This window comes from Lipotes vexillifer, unplaced genomic scaffold (genome assembly GCF_000442215.2).
Source record: "Lipotes vexillifer unplaced genomic scaffold, Lipotes_vexillifer_v1.1 scaffold570, whole genome shotgun sequence".
NCBI classification, from domain to species: domain Eukaryota; kingdom Metazoa; phylum Chordata; class Mammalia; order Artiodactyla; family Lipotidae; genus Lipotes; species Lipotes vexillifer.
In genome coordinates this window covers 641,161-666,234 of record NW_006777801.1, presented here as the reverse complement: position 1 = coordinate 666,234, position 25,074 = coordinate 641,161, and the positions used below count along the sequence as shown (strand labels likewise).

General features: G+C 40.8%; 1 protein-coding gene across 1 annotated transcript in view; it reads left to right on the top strand.

Annotated features, from left to right (window-relative positions):
* The window catches only part of CENPF (centromere protein F), a 56,525-nt gene extending 48,445 nt beyond the window's left edge, over window positions 1-8,080 (top strand). The window contains exons 18-20 of the mRNA XM_007451288.1: window positions 1,094-1,570; window positions 3,006-3,184; window positions 7,877-8,080. Of these exons, the coding sequence (XP_007451350.1) occupies window positions 1,094-1,570; window positions 3,006-3,184; window positions 7,877-8,080 (860 nt within the window). The remainder of the gene's footprint in view (window positions 1-1,093; window positions 1,571-3,005; window positions 3,185-7,876) is intronic.
* The last annotated feature ends 16,994 nt before the right edge of the window (window positions 8,081-25,074 follow it).

Sequence of the window (25,074 nt, the reverse complement as noted above, 5' to 3'; positions counted from 1 at the left end):
TTTCAGCAGTTAGCCGTTTTCCAATTTCAGAATTTTGTGCTTAGCTTGGGGTCATTAATAGGATTCAGAATGAAGCCTGCATTTTAAAAATAGAATTATTGCATCTTCTGTTCTGTAAAACATACAAAAAACTGGTAGCCCTTTCTGCTAATGAGCCTTTCCAAGAAGAGTTTTTCATGTGGATGTCCATGATGTAGTTCTAATGCAAAGGAAGACTGGCATCTGAGCTGGCATTGGTAATTTATAAACAGCTGATTCTGGTTGTCCTTGGCCCATCCTGGTGGGTCAACGAAATGGAAGGGTTGGGGGCTATATTTTTGGGTATGGAGGTGAAATAAAAAAGAAATGACAACTCTTCCTGTCACTTTTCTCCACGTATGCCCCCAGAGTGGAATGCTTTTTCTGTGTGGATAGATGATGGCAAGCATAGTATAAGTGGCTCTTTTGGACCATACATAAATTGGCACGGGTGGGAGGTCAACAGACTTGCCTGCTGAGAAGAGTACTCAGAATGGATTGGGGCTCCAGGGAGTGTCTCTAATGGAATCAGTGCCAACCAGGCAGCTATAAGTTATGGAGACCTCTTCCCTTATAGTATCCCTCAAGCCCTTGTCCATCCGATCCTCCATTGCCTCCAAATGGTTTTCAGAACTTCTTTGGCCTTGTCTTGTCACTGGCCCCTTCCTATCTCCCAAAGCCATCACAGCAGTGACTTTATATTCTCTGTCGACTTTTACTGTTCATTCCCTTACAATAGAAAGGATGGACAGGGGAAAATCAGGGATGTAATAAATTAATTCATTTGATGTCATGTGATAACTACAAAGGTTTGATGGATTGGCTGAAATATGAGTTTGAGATTTTGGTGGGTTATGTTTAAGCTATCCCAATAAGTATGTAACTCACTAGAATATGTATTGTTGATATGATCCCTCCCAAACAAGAACTATAAGAACATATACAGATAGACCTTCCGCCACTCTTCCCAAAAATAAAAATCAAGAAGCAAGTTTAAGGTTATCTGCTTGCTGATGCCCAGTGTTAATCAGAGAAGCGTCAAGTTACAAATGATGTGTTGCTTTATTTTTGACAGGTACTGTTGTGGATGCTAATGTTGACGAATTAATGACCGAGATGAAAGAACTGAAAGAAACCCTTGAAGAAAAGACCAAGGAGGCAGACGAATACCTGGATAAATACTGTTCCCTGCTTATAAGCCATGAGAAATTAGAGAAAGCCAAAGAGATGTTAGAAACACAGGTTGCCCGTCTGAGTTCACAACAATCTAAAGTTAATCTTCGAAGCTCTCCTTCGCTGAATTCAGTTGTTCCAGGACCATCCCCAGTCCCTTCTGCTACTGAAAAGAAGTTATCATCTGGCCAAAATAAAGCTTCAGGCAAGAGGCAAAGGTCCGGTGGGATTCGGGAGGATGGGGGAGAAACCACACCTTCTACACCAGAGAAATTTTCTAAAAAAAGCAGGAAAGCGGGCAAAAGTGGTATTCACCCTGCAGAGGATGCAGAAGACGCTGAGCCTGAGCCAGAGGGACTTCCAGAAGTTGTAAAGAAAGGTACTCATAATTCAAAAAGTATTTGTGTTCTTTTGAAAGTGCTCATAAAAATTCACGTACAAAAAGGCAGAAGCATTTATTTTTTAGGTTACTGTGTAACAGTAGTACTCATTGACCTTCAGAAGCAATAGTCCACTGTTAAATTGGCAAGGTATATACTTTCTTTTCTGTCATGAGAGAATGGCTAAGATCTAATTACTCATTGTCACAGGACCAAAAGTACTAGGAGATTTGAAAAATGGCTGTCAAAAACCTGTTTAGAAATTGGTATTTCTGTGTTGAAAAATCCCCAAGTCAAAGTCACCCTTCGAGCTTTCCCACCTTTAGTCATGTGTGACCCAGGTAGTGGGTGAGCTAGGGGATGGGCCTGATGATGCTGGACCCCTGGCTGAAGCCACTTAACCACTTTTTTTTTTTGAAACCCACTGGCGCTCCAAGTGCGGCCCAGAGATTGGGGCTGGTCTAGGAACGTTTGTTACTGCTCCATGATCAAAACAATGTACAGAAATCAAGAGTAAGAGTTTGACATTTTCATAGCCCTTTGCTATTGTTGCAACATTCAAGCATATAATCAGTTCTCTATTGGATTCATTCTTATTGTACTATACAAAAGTATCATTCCACAGCAGATGGGAAATTACTTCCCACCCCTCCCCCGCAAAATATCAAAACCAATTTTTTGCCATAGATAGTTTGAGAAGCACTGCTGTGAGTAACTCTAGCCTTTAGGAAATCTAACCCCTAAATAGTTAGCTATCTCTCGTTTCTGTTTTTTATTTGTAGTTAAAGGGTTAAAAACAAAGCAAAACCACATGCTGCTGTAGTTACTGTAGTTACTTTAATGCTGTGTGTGACATGCTTTCTTTAAGTATCCTTGGCATTGCCCTTCACCTCTCGGTCATCACAGGTCCTGTCAGTTCCCTCTGTGGAAGGAGATGATGAGTGCAGAGCAAGGTCAAATCTCTCCTCCCACTTAGTTTTTCTACCTGAGAGTAGTTACCTCAAGTAGCTGCTACCATTTCACATTTTCCCCCTTTCAACAAGAGCAGGCCTTTTCTTTTATCTCTTTCCTTTCCATTTCACCCATTGTTTCCTCCTCTAATCCAAATCTTACAGGAAGGCCTGCTGGTGTATTCTTAGAAAAGTGCGAGTTAAGACATCCACATAAAAGAAGCAGGAAAAATTTTTTCTGTTTAATGTTATTTTCCCCATGTGGTTTCTTATGTTTCTAATAAGAAAAAAACCTGTTAGTGATTTATTCAATTTGATGACTCCAGGTTAACTATGAATAAAGTGTGTCCATTGTCCACTGTGGCTAGGAGAAAGTGTTTTCGGAGTCACCCTTACCCTTGTTCAAACTTCACCTAGTGAATAGAACTCCCACCGTGGATAGAATTGGAGCCAGCAGTGTTGACAGGCAGCTTTTTGCCTTTAGGGTTTGCCGACATCCCAACAGGAAAGACTACCCCATACATCCTGCGGAGAACAACCATGGTGACAAGGACCAGCCCCCGCCTTGCTGCGCAGAAGTTAGCACCATCCCCCCTAAGTCTCGACAAAGAAAATCTCGCTGAGACCTCCAAACCAACAGCTGGTGGCAGCAGATCACAAAAGGTAAACTACTGTGAACATGTATCTACCGTTTGAAATCCAGGAAATGACAGCATTATCTGGGCGAGGGTTTGACACTGCGCCCTCTGACTCAGGAGCTCTTCAAAGTCTGACCTTCCCCCTGGGGTATAAAGAAGTCAGTAGTGAGGAAAGTAGCAAGCAGATGCGAGGATAAACATCACATTACCCTGCCCCACAATCTTGTCCTTGACCCAGCGGGCCACTTATAAATCGTTTGACGGGAATTGGCGTTGTCAGATCAGAACTCAAAGGGTCTGTAAGAAAGTTTCGGGCAGTACCATCGAAGGATTTGGCACGGGTACTGGTCATTGCTTGCTTCACAGTTTTCCCTCTCACCCATCTGCCCCCCAGCTGCTGACTCTTTGTGTTTTATTATTCCTTTACTTTCTACAAAAAGCACATATTTCAGTGATGTCTGGAGAAAGTAGCTCTGTTTATGGATGTCTCTAGTTTGATTGTTGAGGGTAGGGAGGGCTGGGATCTTAGGGACCTCTCTGCACCTTGCAAACAGCCCAGTCACGTTATTTAAAGCATAGAGGATATTTGCTTCACAGATCTTTGTCCCATTACAATAATCCATACCAGCATCTACCACTTATGTATGCAAAGTATATGTATTTTATGGAACTCAAGTTTTCTTTTCTTATTTTATTGTACACTCCTAGTAAGTAGTATCACAAAAGGAGGAAGAAAGTAAGACTTACAAAGATTGAACCTGCCCAGACTTAACACCTACTCTCTCTCTCAGCTCCAGTCTTGCTCTTTTCCCATTGTTTCTCAAACTAGGGATTGCAGGAATCTTGTTGGAAGTTTCTAGAATGGCTCACAGATTTTTTTTTTTTTTTTTAATGTTGTGATTTTACTTTGATTGCTTACTTGTCAGAGTTTAAGTATTCAATATGATTACCTTGAACCAGCCAACAAAGCTTTGGAAGTGTAGTAACCCTATTTGTGTAATGTAGTAATTCTTAAGTGGGCAGGCATGCTCCTCAGTAGGATTTTAGACACCAAATACAAAGACACTGGTGATCAGTTGCATCAAAGCAAGAACATATATGCACATGTTTGCTATGTTGATGTATAAGGGCTTTAAGGATTAAGGAATTTATGCCTACTATTAGGTTTGTTCATAACTTACATTATAATAAAAATTTGATTAACTCAGGAGTAAGGAAGAAGGGTCTGAGGTTTTCTTTCACTTGTTAAAATGGGCCCATTCATAACTTGTATTAGAAATAGTCTACTGTTTCGTGCAAATTTCTTCCCCATCCCCCCCCCTCCCCCCACCTTTTTCTCTCTTTTTTTTTTTTTTTTCCTCACTCACTCACTCACTCACTCACTCACATTTGGATTTAACTCTTGGATGCTGGTAGCAATAGAACACTGAAGAGTATGCTGGAGTAGGTCCTGACTTTCCAAGGGACCATAAGAACAGCTTCTTTTCCATAAAGCAACTAGCACCTTTACAGAGTGAAGCTTCCAGCTTTGACTAAAGCTATTAACCACAAGCTAATTCCTGAAATGAAGTATTTGGCTCTCTTAAAACAGGAAATCATGACACATAGGTAGTACCCTGTACCTCCTGCTATTTCACGGCAGCTCACTTTACTGTAATTACTCGCCTAAATATCTGCCTTCTGAGTTCCAGTATGACTTCTGTGATGTTCCTGGTTATGTTTACAGTTTACCTGTGTCCTCATGTCTAATAGAGATATTTGTTGAATGAATGGAGCTGTGAATGTCCTGAAGTGATTGCAATAATAGATGTTTAAAGGTGTGTTAGGAAATCACCTCATGAAATCATCATATGGGCCATTTTTCCCTTCTTTTATGAGGAATTGAGGTTATTTAAAGCAGTTTCCATGTGGAGTTTAGACTTACTATCTAAGAAAGAGAGCTTTGCACGCTAGGGGGCCTGCTCTCCACGCTGCTGTCGCATCTGCTGAGGACAGAGCAATAACCATGGTTGCCTGCAGACTTGTGTGCTTGCTTTAGCTACAGGCTGCAGTAGGCACCAGTGGTTATGAATTGCTAAGCAATTTTGTGCACTTGTGCACATGAATGGAGGGTGGTTCCTCTTGAAAGAAGGTTATAGGGGACTTCATGATTAGATGCAAGCCTTTGAAACCCGGCCTATTGATTTTTTTTAATATATATAAATTTATTTATTTTATTTATTTTTGGCTGTGTTGGGTCTTCATTGCTGTGTGCGGGCTTTCTGTAGGTGCGGCGAGCGGGGGCTACTCTTCGTTGCGGTGTGCAGGCTTCTCATTGCGGTGGTTTCTCTTGCTGTGGAGCACGGGCTCTAGGCGCATGGGCTTAAGTAGTCGCGGCACGCGGGCTCAGTAGTTGTAGCTCACGGGCTCTAGAGCACAGGCTCAGTAGTTGTGGTGTATAGGCTTTGTTGCTCCGCGGTGTGTGGGATCTTCCTGGGCCAGGGATCAAACCCGTGCCCCCTGCGTTGGCAGGCGGATTCTCAACCACTGCGCCACCAGAGAAGCCCCTGCCTATTGATTTTCAATTTAATTCAGCATTTTCTGAATCACCTTATAAAATGCTTGCCTCATCTGTTGAACATATTTCATCATTCAGTTTGAAAAAAAGAGAGAGCAAGGTGTCATTTCCTAAAGCAGTTGCTTAGAAACTTGGGATTATGAGCCTTTGCCTGAAGTCACTGGCTGAGTGTTGAGAGATTTCCTAGATCGTTTAACGGAACCTTTAGTGACATCTGACAAGTTCAAAGGGGAACATGGGTAAAATGCAGATTAGGTGAGGATCATTCTCTGTTATGTCTCTGGGATGAATAAGCCCAGAGCTCCCAGTTTGCTGGGAACAAGGGAGTCGTGATTGTGTGTAGACTTGATCTGAATCTGGGGTTGGTAGTCAGCTCCAGAGGACCGTCCACTAATTGTAGAAGATGACGATGAGGCCATCACCACAGAGTCAGTCAGCAGTTTTGTGGGGTCTTAGCTATTTTTCCTGCTAATGAGATTCATTTCCAGTGAGCCATTTGCATACCTGCCCTCTCCCCACTGTGGCTGCAGACACAGTTTGTAAGACAGTCTCAGGGTATGGGTGCACTTAATAGCTTAAGTACCTGGTAAGTCCGACCTCACCTAGTTATGGGTGAGTCTGAGGCTAACTAACCAACATGAGGATCACATCCAGAGTGTAAACTCTGATCACCGGCTACAGTTTTCTCAATTCAGAATCAAAGAAATTGAGTCTAGAGGGGGAGGCCAAAGGGTGGGCTTTGGCTATTTAATTGGGTTTCAGGAATTGAGTAGCTTAAATTCTCTTTCCTCAGCTTGATCTCTCCTCCATCCCCCTGCTTTTAATGGTGAATCTAAAGGTTTGATTCTCCTGCGTCTGTTGGGCTCAAGGGAAGTCTGTTTTTGTATCACTTTCTACTTTAAAAAAAAAGAGAGAGAAAGAAAAGAAAAAGGAGTGCCAGTAAAACTCTGGTTTTTTTTCCTTCAACTTTCCATGAACAGTAATTTTCCATTAAGTCCTGATCCTTCAAGGCTGCTCCTTTTAAATGTCCTGCACATCCTCTGAGGTAGAGGCAAGCTTTCCAGGGATCTGATATGTCGGCCAGATTTACTATGTTTTCTGTAATGAAGAGTATTTAGCTGCCTTTTAAGACCACGTACTTCCTATGGAAAGAATATAAACGGGGAAATAATTTCCATTCTTTCTTCTTACTGCTTCCGAAGGTCCGTTGCGCAGGGAGTCATGTGTCCCATAGCCGCTTCTCAGGCTTTGTGCTGAGCACCCTTGTTAAGAGTCCTTCCTCTTTCTCTTTTACAAATCTTCCTACCTGAATTGTCTACTCTTGCCTTTCACTTTGGTTAAGTGACATTTTTTCTGTGCTTCCTCTGTTGTGCTCTTCTTTTTCTTTCCCGACCCCATATCTTTTTTCGCTACCATGGAAACCTCAAAAAAATCTTGACTTTACCAGCTACCCTGCCCTTTCATCTGCTTCTTAAAGTCTCGCATTTTTGAGATTCCCTCTTTCTCTTAAAAGGCAGGACATCAGAAAGGGAATTTACTTTTTTCTGGGCTTTATTATTAGATAGCTGCCCTTCTGCCATAAACCAAGTATGGGAATAAAACAACAATGTAAGGGGAATGATTAAAATGCTGGTATGCGAGGAGGAGCTTCTAGGTCTTTTAAATGTTGTAAGTAAAGCTTCCACTCTATGAAGGTGTTATTACTCATTTGGAATACGTTCATTTGAATGACAGCAGGGGCTCAGTTAAGATAAATGGAAGCTGCTTTGGATTCTTATTTAGGCAAATATTGAATGTTTGCCAGGTAGGCATATTCTGGGCACTATGCACGCAAAGGTAAAGAGGACATAGTCTCTGCCCTCAAAGAGCGTACCTTCTGACCTGAGAATGTCGCACTGGCCTTGGGAGTGAGTTTGCGGCTGGCAGAGGTGTCAAGGGAAGCTTGCAAGGCGGCTGGCTGGTCAGAGGTTGTGTCCGACTCTTTTCTCTAGCTTCTCTGTTAGATGGGGGCCTATTTTCGGGGAAGAAGAAATAGTAAAGCTGTGTACAACTCCTAGAAGAAGAATTTAACTTCAAATTTGGTGATCTACGTGCTTGATTTTTCATGTTGCAGAAATGTGAATGTGATTTAAACCTCTAACAACGACGCTTGTGTTGCAGGTCAAGGTTACTCAACAGAGCCCAGTGGATTCAGGCACTGCCCTCCGAGAACCCACCACCAGATCTCTCTCCATCAGTAACCTTCCTGAGAGAAGTTCGGCTGACAGCCCCAGGGAGGGCCTGAGGGCCAAGCAAGGCCGGCTGGCTCCCAGCCCAGAAGCTGGCCCCGAGTCCAAGGGCAGTGAGAACTGTAGGGTCCAATAGAAGAGCCCTTGTGTGTCAGCACCCCTGGAAGGTGGCTGTAGTTGAATAGAAGGCAGTGTGTCTGTAGGGTTTTTCTTTATTCAGGGAGCACATTATCAGAGGGAAGAAAACAATTCCTTATAAATCTAAATATGTTAGACTCTTTAGATCTCCCCTGTGTAACAGTTAGAAAAGTTTGGAAGCACTGATTACCTCTTCATTGATATTCCTCTTCTGTAATGTATAATAGTCCTGTATAAAGGTTTTTGGTAATGTTAACACAAATGGCAAGCACTATATAACAACTCCTGTTTTTATGCGGAGTTTTACACTAAAAAATTGCAAAACATTTTTTACTTGCAACAAACAGCTCCCAGGAAAATGTAAACTTGCTTTATGGTATTTCCTTGGTATAGTGTTAAGCGTAAAATAATTTTAGATCAAGAATTTCTTGGAGTTGAGTAAAACAAAAGAAAACAATGTTATATGTGTTCAAGGAAAACATGCACACAAATACATATGTGGGTGTGTCCCTCCTCTTCCAATGGGTTTTCTAAATCTTGGCTTATATAACCTGTACATATTTGTGTGTGGGGTAGTGGGAGTTGTGTGTTGATTTCCAACTAGCCTGGTTGCAGACTCCTCAGGGGCGTAGCATATCGAGTTTTCTGTCATGCTGTTTCTGTTGAAGACCAATTTGTTGTAGTATTTTGGGATGCATTCTGATAAATGGTGATCTTCTATTAAAATATGGCATTTTTTTCTATTAAAAAATTCACCTTTGTTTTCTGTAAAAACGATTCCTAAATATAAATATACTATGAACATTGGTACCGTTTCTTGCTAACTTCACCAGCCTCTTATAATAGTAAAAATGTTTTAACAAACGATACTACTATATTTAGTGAACGTATTCAGTTATATTAAAAGACGTGATTTGGAATATGGGTCATGAAGATTATGTAGGCATATAATATGTCCAGCCAGCGCTTAGCACATTGTGTGTACCCATTAAATCCCATCAACAAGGATACAAGTATGTGGTATTTTCCAGCTCATTTACGGATGACAGGGTTTTGAAAATATGCAGGCATTATGAGCCATATCAATTCCAAAAACTTTGGAACAAGTCCTCGTGTCCTTGAATCAGGGTAAAGATGTTTTCCAGGACATGAGCTAGTAAAAGATAATTTGCTCTTGACTTCCAGTTCAGATTGATGTGTAAACCTTGACAAATACTATCATTTATATTTTAAAATTGTCCTTTGCCAGATGGCCTCTACGGTTGGATAATGCTTCAATAATATTAAGCTACTTAGTATTCATCCACTGAAAGTGGTATCCTGACTTTCCTCCTGTTTTTTCTGTTGCTCGAGGTTGTGGTCTGGTGCAATATCCTTATCATAAATCATCCCAAGGCTGCCATGTGCTCAAGGGCATGGCCCAGAGTAGACATTGCTGGGATCAGGCCATCAGCTTTATTGGCTCTCTCCAGGTTTTGGAAGATTCCACTCAATAGGTCTGGCTGGGTGCTTTGGTGAGTCCTTGAAAGCATCTTTATCTTTTCCTAGGTGAACTGTAGTTGCTGTTCCTTGTTATAGGAAGTACTCAGCATGCCTTCCATTTTCATAATTGCAGAGAATTGTTTGCAGTCTTATAAATGGACAGCCAGGACATTAAATATTCTTCTCCTTGAGCTAATAATACTTGTTACACTAGGAGCTGAGCTGCATATAGGATGAAAACTAAATACAGTACAGTCCCAACTCTGAAGTGCCTAATAAGCCAGGTGAGTCACAAATAAGATCCCAGCTGACAAATCATATGGGGAAATAACCAAGTCCAGAGATCTAGGGATTTGCTTCTCATCTGTTCAAAGAGAGGCTTGGTTGAGATGATTTTTCTCTCTTGAATATTCTGTAGGAACTGAGATGGCCCTTTGTGTTATTGGGAGTTATCAGGAGTCCAGAGGGACTATGCTCTCCCTCCTGCTTCTACTCACATAAGCTGCCTTCCCTTTAGAGGAAGGGGCTTTACGCTAAGTTCACTGACTAGAGAGAACACTGAGGGAATAGAACTTGGGTAGCTTCAGAAGAACCAGGCCGTTTGTTCTAATTAGAAAAGACTGAGGACCTGAAACTAGCATCCTACCTCCAGGTAGAGCTATGTATCTAATGGCACTATTCACATGAGCTATGCCTCAGCTACTTAAAACACAGTGTGGAAAATTATAGTCATTTCACATGTTTGCTCAAACCTTAACCACCTTTGTGAGGTAGACATTAGGATCTCCATTTCATAGGCTAAGATTAAGTAAGAGACACTGGAGCTTCTGACTCATGTCTGGAGAGAGCTTGTTAATAATAACAATGTGTCTCACAACGAGCTTGCAAAACAGGGATTATCCTTATTGGATAAAAGATGATGTAGGCTCAGAGAGTTGAAGTATTTCAGCCATGGTGTTCGTGAACATAGAGCCCACTCTATTTCTTGTTTATATTGTGCCTCTCTAGGAGCAGTCTGTTCCAGAATAATTCTGATAGCACAAAGATTCCTGTGATAGAAGGAGCTTTTCCTCTCTGTGCAATGGAGATGTCCTTCAGTCTAGGATGATGGCATCTGACTTGTGTTACCTTCTATTGAATTTTCAAAACCATAAAATGAGACAAGCTATAAATTTCAACTTCTAAAAATTGTAACTACTAACTCAGTGCATAAGCACTATTTATTTAAATAAAAGCAAATCTTTTTAAAGAGTCTGTTTTGGAAAACTTGAAAAATCTTAAGATTTGTAAGGCTTTGAATATGCAAGTTTATTATAATGTAGACGTTAGAAGTCAGGTGTCAGAATGCCTGGGCTCCCCAAGTGACCTTGGGCCAAGTTTGACCTTCAGTATGCCCCAGTTCTTCTGGTAGAGTTGGGAATAATAATAATACTCCTGACCTTGTCATGATAATTAAATTAATCAGTTACTATTTAACTATACATAGGATTTTGCACTCAAAATGTTGGTTATTCTGTATACAGATAATTAGATAATTTTAAAAATTGCAGTTTACAATTGTTAGATAAATCTTTTCATCCAGCACTACACATTAATTTCAGATGAAGTTCTGTCCTACAAAATTCTCACCATTCTCAAAACCACTAATGCTTATTTTGCAAATGAGTTTAATCACTGTAGATTTGTTCATATCATTCAATTACTGATCTTGCAAATGTACTGTCCACTGGTTTTCGTTTTTCTTTGGTTGGCTCATTAAAAATACCCAGAGAAAACAATTGCTGCAATTTTAATTACAAATGAGTTGTGTTGCTGAAGTTCATATAAACTGACCATTTGGAACTCAAAATACATTTCGTTATAGAAACAACGTTGCAAATTGTGCCTAATTCAAGCTTAGAAAGTTAATTGAGTTCACACATAATATATTAAAAATGGGAATTACTTTTGTTTCAACTATCAGAACCTCCACTTACAGCATTGTTTTACTGGAAAAATATATTTTAAGCATTGAGTTACCAGAAACTCATTTTTCTACCCCTCAACCATTTTTCTAGTGTGTTCCACCCTTCCCATCCTGTGGTGTTAGACAGGAATTTTCTAGTGGTTTCTGGAGAGTAATAGGTGCGCAGATTCCTGTCTGCCACATTTCTAGCAGCAGCCTGTCCCGGTATGAAAGGGAAAGGGACGGCTTTTATGTTGGTTCTGATGCTGCAGGTAAGATCTGTCCTGTGTAATGCTGATGTATTTATGTGTGTAAATGTAAGTGGTATGTTCCATTGATGTTTTAGAAAATCACAAGGAAACACACGTATCCCCAAAGTTCATACATTTTTGTTGACTTGCAGATTGAGTTCCAGCACAAAAAATCCCACCAGCCTTCATCCCCTCAAAGTAAAGAATGTGGGAGGTGAAAAGGATGACAGTTCTTTGTTGCTCCCCTCCTCTAGGACGCCTTGAGGATGACCACAGGGTAATGTTTACATGCATAAAAATACCACATTTGTCAAGCCGAATCCTTGCAGTTTCAAATGCTTTATCTTATTTGATATTTAATAATCTTGTGAAGTGGGTCCTATTTTGCCACTCAAGAAGACACCCAAAAAGGTTATTGTTTGTGGCAAAACGAAACTGAGGTTCTAGACTCGATCTCCAGTCCAAGGCTCCTCATATATTACCTTACGCCCCCCAGTAGAGAGGAAGGAGGCCGAGAAGCTAACTACCAGCCTGATAAGTTCTTTTTAGGTTCCTATTCTGAGCCCAGTGGGGGGAGTTTCCTTTTTTTTAGGGCTTAGGACAACTCCGCACCTAAGGAAAATGTGCTTTATTTAACCCTTAGTTAGAGATGGTTTCCAGCAAAAGTTTACACTGTTGTAATCATAGGGAATTTCACTTCTTCCCGCTTCGAATTTTTCCCCAGTGCTGCTTCCTTCCCCAAGGAGGCAGGAAAATGGCAGCTTTCCACAGTTACAGACTTTTTAGGGAAACATTGAGATATTTCTGAGTTTTAAATGTGAGCCGATCCTCTGGGTGTTGAAATCACAGCTGTGTTACCTAACAGAACGTGTGCTGGCTGAGAGCCCACTCCTTCCTGCTAGACCTTGGGCAGTCCACATGAGGGTTTAACTTGTCCTGGATGCCATCTGCCTGTTGTTTTAATGGTCATCCTCTTGGACGTGGGCCAGCAGAGGGTCATGAGGGCGCCCTGTGTCAGCCCACAATGCTTTGTCTCCCCTACGCTATTTATGGTCAGCCCATAGCTTATGCCTTCACAGCAGGCTGGTGGTCATTTCCCTCCAAATCATAGCCATGTGGGGAAGGAAAGAAGTGTTACTGCTGATTTGTAAACAGGTGACTGTTTTCCTTTGAAAATAGCCACGACTTGGAGCAGGTTAAGTGAGTTACATCTTGGCTCTGCCCGGTTAGGTTCTTTCAGAGGTTTGGGTATTCAGCTTATGAGACAAGTTGAAATACCAGACGTTCATGGACTTGCATATAACAGATTTTAATGGCAGATCTAATGAATGGAAGATACCCATCATTCTTAGAAGTTAAAACAAGTTCTCACTGAGATTTACTGCAAATTCCACTTACCAATATGCTGTTATAAAAACCAGAAGCCCAAATTAGCATCCTAAATCTCATTCCAACATGTATAACAAAATTAGAATTTTTAGAATTTTTTCCTCCATGAGGTTGTCATAAACTCATTGAAGAAGAGAATATATTGGTTTGCAAAGAGTCTCACACTGATCTTGCAAATGTGGCATGCGTTGTAGTCAATGAAGAATTATTTTTTAAACCAAATTCAGCCAGTTAAAAATAAAATTATCCCCAGACAGAAAAGATGGTTGATTGCCTACTCAACTGTCACTGCCACTTTCTTTCCTGCCAATAGAACTCGCTTTTGTTCAGATGCTGGGCAGCATTTGCTCAGGAAATGTGGCCCTGCTCACAGGGAAGGAACGAAATTAGGATAAGCCAGTTTTGGTCATTCCATTCTCTTTTGCCAGTGATTGGTTATGATGACCACCCTGCAGTAACCAATTCTGAGACCAGAAATAAAACATTTCCAAAACACAGATGCCAGGTCAGAAAGGTGGGTCACTGATAACTACGTTAAGCCTCTGAACCAACCTTGGGTTTCTTGTCAAAAATAAGCTATGATTTTTTAAAGCAACTTCCAGTAGGAAATTCTGTTACTTCGCCCACAAGCTTCCTGATATAATTGCAAAGCCCGTTTTCTGATTTTTTGTTAGTCCGTCCCTACGCTCTTTATCCTTTCTTTGAGTTTGGCCTGCTACCTGAGCAAGAGAGCTCTTTGAAACCCATATGCTTAACAATCTTACTCTCTCCAGGTGTGTCATGAAAAGCAATTCTGCTTGGATTGGCACAGGGCACCTGTCTGAAACCTAAATTACACAGGGGAGGGCGTGAAGAAAGTACATAATGTCCTAATGCCTATTAATGCCCACCTTGAAAGTCATTCATTATTCTGCCTATTGTGATTTTTCTTAACATCAGGTAATTAAAATAGCTACAAGTCCAAAAATAAAATGACTTTTGGGGCATCCATAACTTCTATTATAATAATATGGTTTAATTATCTAGGTTTCCTTTATCATTTTGAAGATGAAAAAATTGAGATCCTGAATAAGAAATAGTTTTCTCTGCATCCCACACTTTGTCCTAAAATCTACATTCCAGCTACTCAGAATGGTGCTTTTAAAAAAGGGGGCATGTGGCCAATGTGAATAATATTTACACTTTTTTTTTTTTTTTTCTCTAGAAATGAAGAGAGCTCTTTGAAACCCATATGCTTAACAATCTTACTCTCTCCAGGTGTGTCATGAAAAGCAATTCTGCTTGGATTGGCACAGGGCACCTGTCTGAAACCTAAATTACACAGGGGAGGGCGTGAAGAAAGTACATAATGTCCTAATGCCTATTAATGCCCACCTTGAAAGTCATTCATTATTCTGCCTATTGTGATTTTTCTTAACATCAGGTAATTAAAATAGCTACAAGTCCAAAAATAAAATGACTTTTGGGGCATCCATAACTTCTATTATAATAATATGGTTTAATTATCTAGGTTTCCTTTATCATTTTGAAGATGAAAAAATTGAGATCCTGAATAAGAAATAGTTTTCTCTGCATCCCACACTTTGTCCTAAAATCTACATTCCAGCTACTCAGAATGGTGCTTTTAAAAAATGGAGCATGTGGCCAATGTGAATAATATTTACACTTTTTTTTTTTTTTTTTCTCTAGAAATGATCATTCACAGCACTGGAAGGAATAGCAAGTTTGAACCACATCAAGAAAATCGGATCTTGAGTTCTACGAGGGTCAAATATCCCTTCATTCTGTCCCAGCCTTAAAGACCAGGGGATTTCACTAGGAAAACCCAGTAGGGAAGCCATGATTAGGGTGCCAGCTGCAGAGAGATATACGTGTGTACGTGTTAATGGAATAGTTATGGGGACAGACACACAAAGCATGAACATTCAGTGTTTCTGGTGACAGGCTCACAGAAGCTCTCTACTTTCCTCACCAGGCTTTTCCCCCAAGCCAACGCCCACACTCAAGCTGCTTCTGTGTGCTCTAGGACTTCTCTCTTAGTAGCTCCCAAACATGGCTGTGGGTACCTTTTACACAACTAGGGCTTTACATTAAAAAAAAAAATCCTCAGATAGAACCTGTGAGAATTTTAAGACCTCCTTCTCCCATACTCCTTCTCTTCATATGTACAAACTACATCCTTGTTTGATTCAATTTATGAAAACCAGAACGAAATCAGAGTATGAATATCATACTTTCCAAATAATTCCCAAGCATTCCCTTTAAATGACAGTGGATGGGAGCCCTACCATGTTGCTCTGGGGACCATTAACCTCTTGACAGAAAGACTGAGTTTTAGAGAGAAATTTAGTGAGGTTTGTTAGAGGGTCACACCCACCGAAGATCAAGTAGGAGGAATACAGATGAAGAATCTGCAGTGGTCACTGCGAAAGTGAAATATCTTTTAAGTCAATGTGATAGTAAAAGAGAATTTCAAGAATAGAAGGAAACACCATCTATAAACTCACCCTAACTCAAAAATTATTTTTATCAGAAATAATAGAGATATTGAGAAGACATTTTTTTCTCATGTAACTTTTCATGACACATCAACAGAGAAGGGTTATTAACCACACTCATCCTAGTTAGATAGCTATCCATTAGGGTTTCCTCTCAAGTCTGTGTTCATTGTTATATATTTTTTAAGTTCAAAAAGATAAACACTTTAAAAAGTCTTTTGTTTTCTGGTTTCATACATTAAGTGTCCACTTTAACTGGTTTCTAGTCTCCAAAATAATTTTTGAAATGATTGAGGTAAATGAGCCCTGGGGCTTAAGATTGGTTGGCTTAGATACCATAATCATCTCACGGTAATTGATATATTATTGATGGTGATGATCAGGAAATGCTGAGAGATGGACAGTGAGGGAGGAGAAAAGAGATGGGAAGGAGGAACACTGAGCAGCTGGGAAGAGATATGGGTGGGAAAGGAATGAGGTTTGGGGATCAGAACAACCCAGAGAACATTAGATGTTTTGCAGTCACAATTCAAGAATTGGAAGTTCGATTGTCTTGTGAGGACTGCTAATTCCAGGTCTGAGCAGACCTTGGAACTCCATCTCACAGCTATTGCCTGCCAACGTCCTTATTTTACAACCATGAACTCATGGAAGCCACTCCAATGCTCTATCTGCTGTTTAAACACCTCCCCCCGCACCACACACCCTATTTATCAGGCATAGTCAAAAAGCCTCTGCTTATTTAAAGAAGCTAGTATAGAACTAAAATCAGGTGATTTCAACTCCAGCTCTGATTTAACTAATAGTTTTAGCTTCCGCCACCACATTTCTGACAAGCGATGCTATTCTATATTGACTTGGACTGGTTTGTGTTCCTCTACCCTAGTCGTACTTAATCTTTTAAAAGAAGTACCTCTATTACCCTCTATTATCACCTGCTGGGAGTGAGTTCATGACCTCATTTGGTTAGCATTTCCATCACAATGTTACATATGCTATATTTTTAACGTATATTCCTATTTCCTCATCTGAATTCCAGGACTCTTTGGGGACAGTAGAATGTCCTATATACATTTTTATACTCCCATTTCAAGTACAGGGTCCAGCCTGTAAATATTTATTGATGATTATTGTTTGGATGACAGTTGCCTTCTCTTTTTTATCAGGACATAGAAGGGTGAGAAACTGACAGAGATGTACTGATTTCTCAGCCTTAACCCTGGCTGGTACTGAAAGCCATCTTCTCGCACTTGTTTTTGATAAAACTAGACCAAATCCTTCTTAATAAGTCATCAAATCTTTGCTGACATCTGTTTCAGCTGGTGGATTGGGTGAGAATCTTACTGAAAGTTCTGATGTGATTAATCTCTGTCCCAGAATCCACAGAACTATTCCCATTATCTAGGAGAATGGTACACGACAAACACTTTCTTCCCACTAGTTTGTTAACTATTTACCTCCAGTATAGCTAATTTCACTCTTTTCTTTGAGAGAAATCAAGATGGTGTAGTTCAAGGATCTAATCACAGAAAGGTCAAGAAATTGAAGCCCGGAAGGTTTGTAGCTGCTTTATCTTTTTTCTTTTAATGAGATGACCTTGTATCACTTTGCAGGTATTGTAGAACCTAATGTATCCGTTCCTTACCAATTCGGAATTTGTGAAAATGTCTTTATGCCCTAGATTGCTACTTGTCTGCATTATCTGGGGAGAACAGGCTTTCCAAATGGGTTCAATTTACAATGCTCCCAACTCTCATCAGCCTCATTGCCCGCCCTTAGAGAACCAGCACCTGCAAGGCCCTTCCTCCAGGTTTTTTTTTTTTTTTGGCGGTACGCGGGCCTCTCACTACTGTGGCCTCTCCCGCCGCGGAGCACAGGCTCCGGCCGCGCCATGGCTCACGGGCCCAGCCGCTCCGCGGCACGTGGAATCCTTCCGGACCGGGGCACGAACCCGCGTACCCTGCATCGGCAGGCGGACTCTCAACCACTGCGCCACCAGGGAAGCCCCAGGTATTTTTATTTTAATAATTTTCACCTCTTCCCTTTGTTCCTTTGGTCTTAGGAATGGTTACTGCTGATTGCACTTGCAACCTCTGTAAATCCTTTGCATTCTTTGTTTTGCTTTTTCGGTTCTGCAATATCTAGTTAACAATTCTTTGTTAAATTCACTCTGTTTAAATAGCTGGTGTCATTTCTGCATCTTGGTTGGACCATGACTGATATAGAGCACACATATTCTCTTGTGTATTTGGAGGTAATAGAAATATTGTAAATTCTTTAATATCTGTTTTTTACCTTTTAAAATTTCCACCAAATGTGTCTGAATTAGTGACATGTTCTAGAAATCATATTTTTCCTTCAGCAGTAATCTGTTTACCAGGCTTGATGCTAATACTTTAAGACACACACACACACACACACACAAATCCACAAATCTCCATTTCCAGCAAGTGAGAGTTGATATTGTTCTGTTTCCCTGTCCGCCCCCCCGCCCCGCCGCACCCCAGAAAGAGGGGATGACTTGGAACAGGAGTATCCAAGTCAGCCCCACTCTTGTGACGCCTTCCAAATCACAGGAGGGGGCAACACAGGACAGTACAGTCATCGTCTCCCCCCAGGAAGCAGTGATCCTGGGTCTTTCTTGCTCTTGGCAGGGGAGGAGAAGCCCCAGTGGGAGCAACAGAATTGACTTAAATATTCCTTTCAACATTGCTCAGCAGGAGCACAAATGGGTTTTAGGGACAGAGACTTTGGCTTGAAGTTGGCTATTCTGAGGTCAGAGGAAAGTTTCTCCCTTGAGAACTTCTGTGCTCAGAGCAGTGCTCATGTGCCATTGCTCATTCGCTAGTTACATTTGCTTCTCTATCAGGTTTTTTTTTTTTAGTCATTACGGAATAGTATCTTTTGCAGGGCAGAAGTTTTTAACTTCAGAGAAGTCTAATTTAACAATTTTTTCTTTCATGGGTGTTTTGGTGCTGTGTCTAAAAACGTATCATCAAATCCAGAGGCACATAGATTTTCTCCTATGCTTTCTTCTAGAAGTTTTATACTGTTATGTTTTATCTTTAAGTCTGATCATTTTGAGTTAATTTTTGTGAAAGGTATAAGGTGTCTAGCTTTTGGGGTTTTCCCCATATGAACATCCATTGTTCCAGCACCATTTGTTGAAAAGACTATCTCTTCTATATTGAATTACCTTTGCTCCTTTTTCAAGGATCAGTCGACTATATTCATGTGGGTCTAATCCGGAGCTTGCTATTCTGATCCAGGTTCATTCAAGTTTCACATAATATTTATTAAGCAATTAACCAATAAAATTAAGAGGATTCTGCTTAGGTACAAAGGGAAAAGACAAAGCCACTGCTTCCAGCAGCTCTCAGTCCTGATAAAGTAATCATTCACAGTAGAGCTTAGTAAAGAATACAGTGGAAGTACTAAGAGTTCCCAGAACACAAACATATAAGGCATCCAACCGTTTCTTCCCACCTCTGTCATGACTGTTCCCATTTGGGCCCAGGGCACTACTACTTTTCACCTGGACTTTTTAAGTTGCCTTCTAACTAGATTCTCTGATACTGGTCTTGCCTTTCCTTTAAAAGAAAGTGGAATTATGTCATTGCTCTGCTCACAGACTCCAGTGGACTCCCTTCTACCTTAGAGTAAAAGTCAACGTCCTCTCCATGGCCTTCATGAGCGGGATCCCATCATGTTCCTGCCCCCATCTCCTCTTCTCATACTCCTGTTCTGTTCTGGCCTCTCTGGCCTCCTTGCTATTCTGTTAAAGTGCCAGGTGCTCTTGTTTTAGGACTGGCATTTGCTATGCTCTCTGCCTGGGAAAATCGTGCCAGATATCCATATGCGCCCCTCCCCCAATTCTTTTAGATCTTGATACAATCTATGCTATCAGTATCTATTGCCTGCTCAATATTTTAGCTCTTCTTTTTCAAAAAAGTTTTCCGTCTCTCCCCAGTAAGTTCCATGAGGTTATGGAATTTTATCTCTCCTTCTCTCCCTTCCTTCTCCTCTTCCTCTTTTTTTCCCCTGTGGTGCCTAGAATAATGCTTGGAATATAGTATGAACTCGTAAAATATTTAATGGAATGGAGGAATAATAGCGTGAAAAAAAATAGGGACCCTGGGGGTAATCCCAGTAAACTATCAGCTTCTCAAGGAAAGAGGAGCTTAGAAAAGCCATCATTGATTCTCAGTGCCTAAGCATGAAACAAATGCAGAATAAATGAATGAACGAAGAACAATATACTCAAATAACCATTTACAGTTGAGAACACTGAGGCACAAAACTTCAGAAGCTTTCTTACCCCTGTAGTGGCAGACATGACCTTTGAGACTACAGGGATATTTTTTTCTTTTCATTGCAACATTTTAAGACTACAATCTCTAAATAAGATGAACTAATTGAGTCGAGGGAATTAATTAGATGCCAGGAGAAGGCTTCATGGGTTAGAATGTTTCTCAGTAGGACTTTGAAGGAAGGGAGCCTCAATTAAAAGGTAAGAAAAAAGGAGTTCTCCCTTCCAAATTCCATATCTTGGCTGAGAAGCTTGCCAGTGCAGGAGTGTGCACCAGAAGGTCCTGAGAGCGGTCTCGACAAGTGGCCATTGTGACCTTTGCTTGCCAACTACCAGAGGCTAAGAGGGTAGGGGCTGAATGGGTTTAACATCCCAGCAAGGCCTTCTTCTATCTGCATAAAAAAGCAAATACTGGTAGATTAGGAACCTGAGGTACCTAAGATGTGGAAGCAATTTTCTCAGACGTGGGCTCTTCTCAGGGAGCACCAGAGACTACCTGGAGAAAGTTACCCTTCTCAGGGTCCTTTTCAGAGGATCTCTCTTGGCCCAAGCTGGAGATGCCCAGCCCAGCCCAGCTCTTCCAGGAAAACATGGAAAAAGGGTGAGATGTAGCTGACTCTGCTCTCAGAGCTCTCCAGTGTGTACGGTGGGTGGGAAATGTTGGCCTCGATACCTCCCTCAGTTCAATTCAAAAGCAAGTGGCTGTGGAACTGCTATAATAATATCACTGATGCTCTCACTGGTGCTTGTGCCTGTAAACGGGCATGGTTGTGTCTGGTCTCTCCATCAAATGGCATTTATAACTTTTCTTTGTTTGTATTAACTTTTTGGCTGAAAACATATGCCATCAGAGAACAAATAATACTGACTTTCAAGATTTATATAACGAATTCCATATGCCTTTGACAATTCTATCACATTTTTAGGCAGTTACAAAAGACACTTTTCCTATAGGATGTCAGGATAGTAACTTGGATAGTTGATGGGTGTCTTGTGAAGTATATAAAAGATTAGAAAGACACAAACTAACTTCAAATGTTTTTACCAAAACTGGTCGAGGAAAAAATGAGGAGAGACATTCTTTATCATGATACCTCCGAGTAAAAAATGCTGCTCTGTGGTTAACAAAAACCTTTTTTAAAGTTCATTGTCTATTAGTAAACCATTACTGTCTTAAACATGTTCCGAATTTTCTCTTTAAATGTGCCATGCTTATCATTATTCAGCATACTTGATTAAAAGTGCATCTTTGGAATTTCAGAAGCTTGATGAAATGGATTCATCCCTCAATAAAGTACAGCTAAGAAAGAATGGAACACTTTTTAAACTGAATTTTTGGTTTGTAATTTTATACTTTTATACATGTTACAAGAGAAAAAAAGTTTTCTCTTTAGGAGAAGCGTCATGACACCAAATCTCCTCATCCAATATTTCCACTCAAAGGACCTCTGAGCAAGTCAACTTCTCTTTAAGACTTAAAGGGATGGAAAGAGCGACTTGATTTTTCACTGTGCGGGGTCTGACTGACAACACTGAATTTTTCTTTGCATATGGATACATTTTCTTGTACTTACAAAGAGAGAAAAAATAAAGCTTGGAACTCTTTTTATTCCCTCTGAGGGTTCTTCTCTTTCTTCTCCCCCTCCATTTGGCTGAAGGAGCAAAGATGAATGTGAATGGTTATTAAATAATCACTTGTTACAAGTAACTGATTAGAATTTGGACTATGTCAACAGTGGTTGCTTGCCAGCCACTTGGCAAAGCGCTAATCACGTTAGGTTTTGGGTAATCAATTTATTCTAATACAAACCATATTGGATGATTGAGATTTTATGCCTTTTTATTTCCTTTAAACAGCTTTCTGAACCAAATGCTTATTATTTGGAAATGCAGCCAAATTCTGGCCACCACAGGAGTCCAGTGCTAAGATAGATATTTTCTTGGCTTATGCAGAAACACTTAGAAAATTGGACCGAAAAGTTATGTTTCTGATTTTCTCTCTTAGCTGCTGATTATTCGAGTTTCATTAGGATAGTGACAGTAACTTTTTAATCTATGGAATATTTTTTCTGTAACAAAAGCTTCCTCTTCTTCTTTTATTTTGTCTAAATTTTAGGTAAACAAAGAGCACCCAAACGTTTAGTATTCACATCCGGTAATAAACAGCAACCAGGGGGTGGGTGGAGCCCCAGAGAAAGGAATAAAGGCAGAGTTTTCTGGGAAGATATCATGGAAATTGACAACGAGCAATGCAGAGGATTAGAAGAGTGATTAAGCTGAGAGGTTGAGCATAGAAGTTATTTAGGGCTTTCCATGGGAATGAGGCTATTAAAAAAGCCCTGTTCTAAAGGTTACATAAGGATGTCAACAAGCCGAATATTAAGATATATTCGGCAGCAGAAGAAAGACAGGAACTTCGAATGAGCACCTGTTGATGAGCCGGAGAGGTGACTAAGGTTTGAGAGAGGTGGCAAACGAATGTCTGCAGGGGGTAGGCAGGTGACCCACATGTAGGGATGCTATTAATAACGTTTCACGGATACGGTACCAACATTTACCAATCAGAACAGACGCTGGCCACAGAGGTGGAGCAGGGTGCAGTAGGTTCCTTGTGACAGCTGGCCTTTCTCCTTTATTTCCTGGATCTTGGGGAGATCTGAAGGATCCTCAGGCAGTGGGGATGGGACAGCTGCAGAGGCAGGGATACGTTTAGAAAGCACAGGATAGTGCTGATTTACCAGTATATTTAATAGTCTAACAACTCATTGGGCTAAACTGTACTGGTGGATTATCAGCCCTTCCCACATGGGTAAAGTGGACTCTATGAAGCTACAATAGAGAGTGGTACAGACTGTGCTAAGCCCGAGCAGCCACGCCACTGTTAGCTGCAGTCCAATGGATTTTGTGTTCATTGGAAATCTCCTTTTTAAAAACGATTCTTTAACCCTGTGTGGGTGAAATAAAACACACCTGCAGTGTGATCATGCGCCATCCTTTGTCATCATATGAAACTTTATACTCAGGTTTCTATCTTAATAGCTGATGCATTATAACACCAATGTCTCAGGTAAGAAACCTCAGTTGTTTCTGACCTATTCATTCATTTCTCCATTTTCTTCATTTATTTATTCAATACTACTAGAGATTATCTTTGTTCTTCATGTTTTATCACTTACTTCCTAATATCTTTCTAAAGCTATCCATCTCCACCTCTCAACTAACTTCTCAGAATAGTATCTGAGCCTGTCTTGCCGACACTTTGACATCATACAGTAATTCCAAAATTCATTTGCTTTTTTGTTTATTTAATATTTATTGGACAACTTCCATGTACCAGGGACTATACTAGGTGCTGATATAAGACTCATAAGATAGTCTCTTCTTATTGCCCTCAAGGAGCTTACTGTCTAACTCAACTCAACTGATCCACTGATGAAGTATTATCAAAATCTGGTTGACGTCATATTACTCAATCCTTGGAGATGCTGATTGAATGGTCTTCTCTCTTTTTTGCTTTTCACCTCCCTCTCCTCATGCTAACATAGTGATTTCCTCAGCATCTCACCTCAGGTCCTTGTTCTTGTTCTGTGTTTCAAAGTCCTTATTGAGCTACCTTGGCAAACCTCATCTCTCCAGTACCTTCATATCTATCTCCCTTCCCTTTGTGGCTTTTGGACTTGCTTGCTCAATGCACATCCTCCTCTTCCCCTTCAGCCCACCCAGCATGCACAGGTCTCCAGCTTCACCAGGAACGTTTTCCCCAGCCCAGTTCCTGAAGGCCTGTGGCTTTCTCTGAGCTGCTGCCTGGATCAAATTTCATCTGGGGGAGATTTGTGCCCTTTGCTCTTGGCTGGTACCTAACAACTTTCCTAAAGGATCAGGTATAAGATGAAACACCACATCCAGTAGTGGAAGGATGCTGCTTAAAAAAAAAGAGCAGTAGACACATCAGACTGACTTAGCAGAGGGAATTGAGGAGAAAGACAAAAGGAGAGAAGGGCAAGTACACTTTTTTTTTTATTTTTTAAAGGAAAGGCCTTCCTTATGTAAACTTCCTGGAAGCTGTGAATAGTGGTGAGTTCTGAGAGCAGCACTGTGCAGTCCAGACCACAGAGCTGGTCTGGTTCGAAGGCTGGGGAAATAATGCCTTGGGTTCCATTCAAAGTCACTTTCTCCTCAGTCTACTGCCAAACTTGCACACAGCCAGACAGAGAAGACACTAGGGAAGGTTAAACATGAGCAGATGAGGCTTCTCAATATCTCCTGCTCAGAGCCATGTGCTCAATACTGTTTATGTGGAAATGGGAGGCTGCCTGGACCTCTGACCTGTTCCTGTTGTCTTTCAAGGATTAGAATGAAAGAGGGGGCTTGTTAGCATTCAGGGATCCGCTTACTTCCATACAAGGAAATTATTGCTTTACTGACTGTTCTGTGTTCAACTGTGTCCCCCTGGAAAAGATATGTTGAAGTCCTAACCCCAGAGGCCTCAGAATGTGACCATACTTAGAAATAGGGTCTCTACAGAGGTTATCAAGTTAGAATGAGGTCATTAGTGTGGGCTCTATCCCTATGACTAGTATCCTTATAAAAAGGAGGAATTAGGACATAGAGACAGACACAGAGGGAAAACGATGTGAAGATACACAAGGAGAAGTATGCATATACAAGCCAAGGAATATCAAGGATTGCTGGCAAACGACAGAAGCCAGAAGAGGCTAGAAAGGATTATCCCCTAGAGTTGTAAGAGACAGCATGGCCCTGCCAACATCTTGATATTGGACTTCTTGCCTCCAAAACTGTTGAGACGATACATTCCCTTTGTGTCAAGTCATCCAGTTTTTGGTGCAACTAATACTCCTTCTTACTTTGTCAGCAGTCCCACATCAGGTCTGCCTATGGCTTACCACAGGCCATATAATAAAAAATAGGTTTCTTCTGCTTAGAGTATGGAAAGAACCACTGTGTTTTGCAGACACATTTGCACACAGAGGCAGTATTTGTCTATAAGCTAGTAATATACAACACCTCCTCTGTTATTCTATAGCAGCACTGTCCAGTAATATAGTTACCACTAGTTATATGTGATTCTTTAAAACTCAAATTTAATTTAAAGTAATT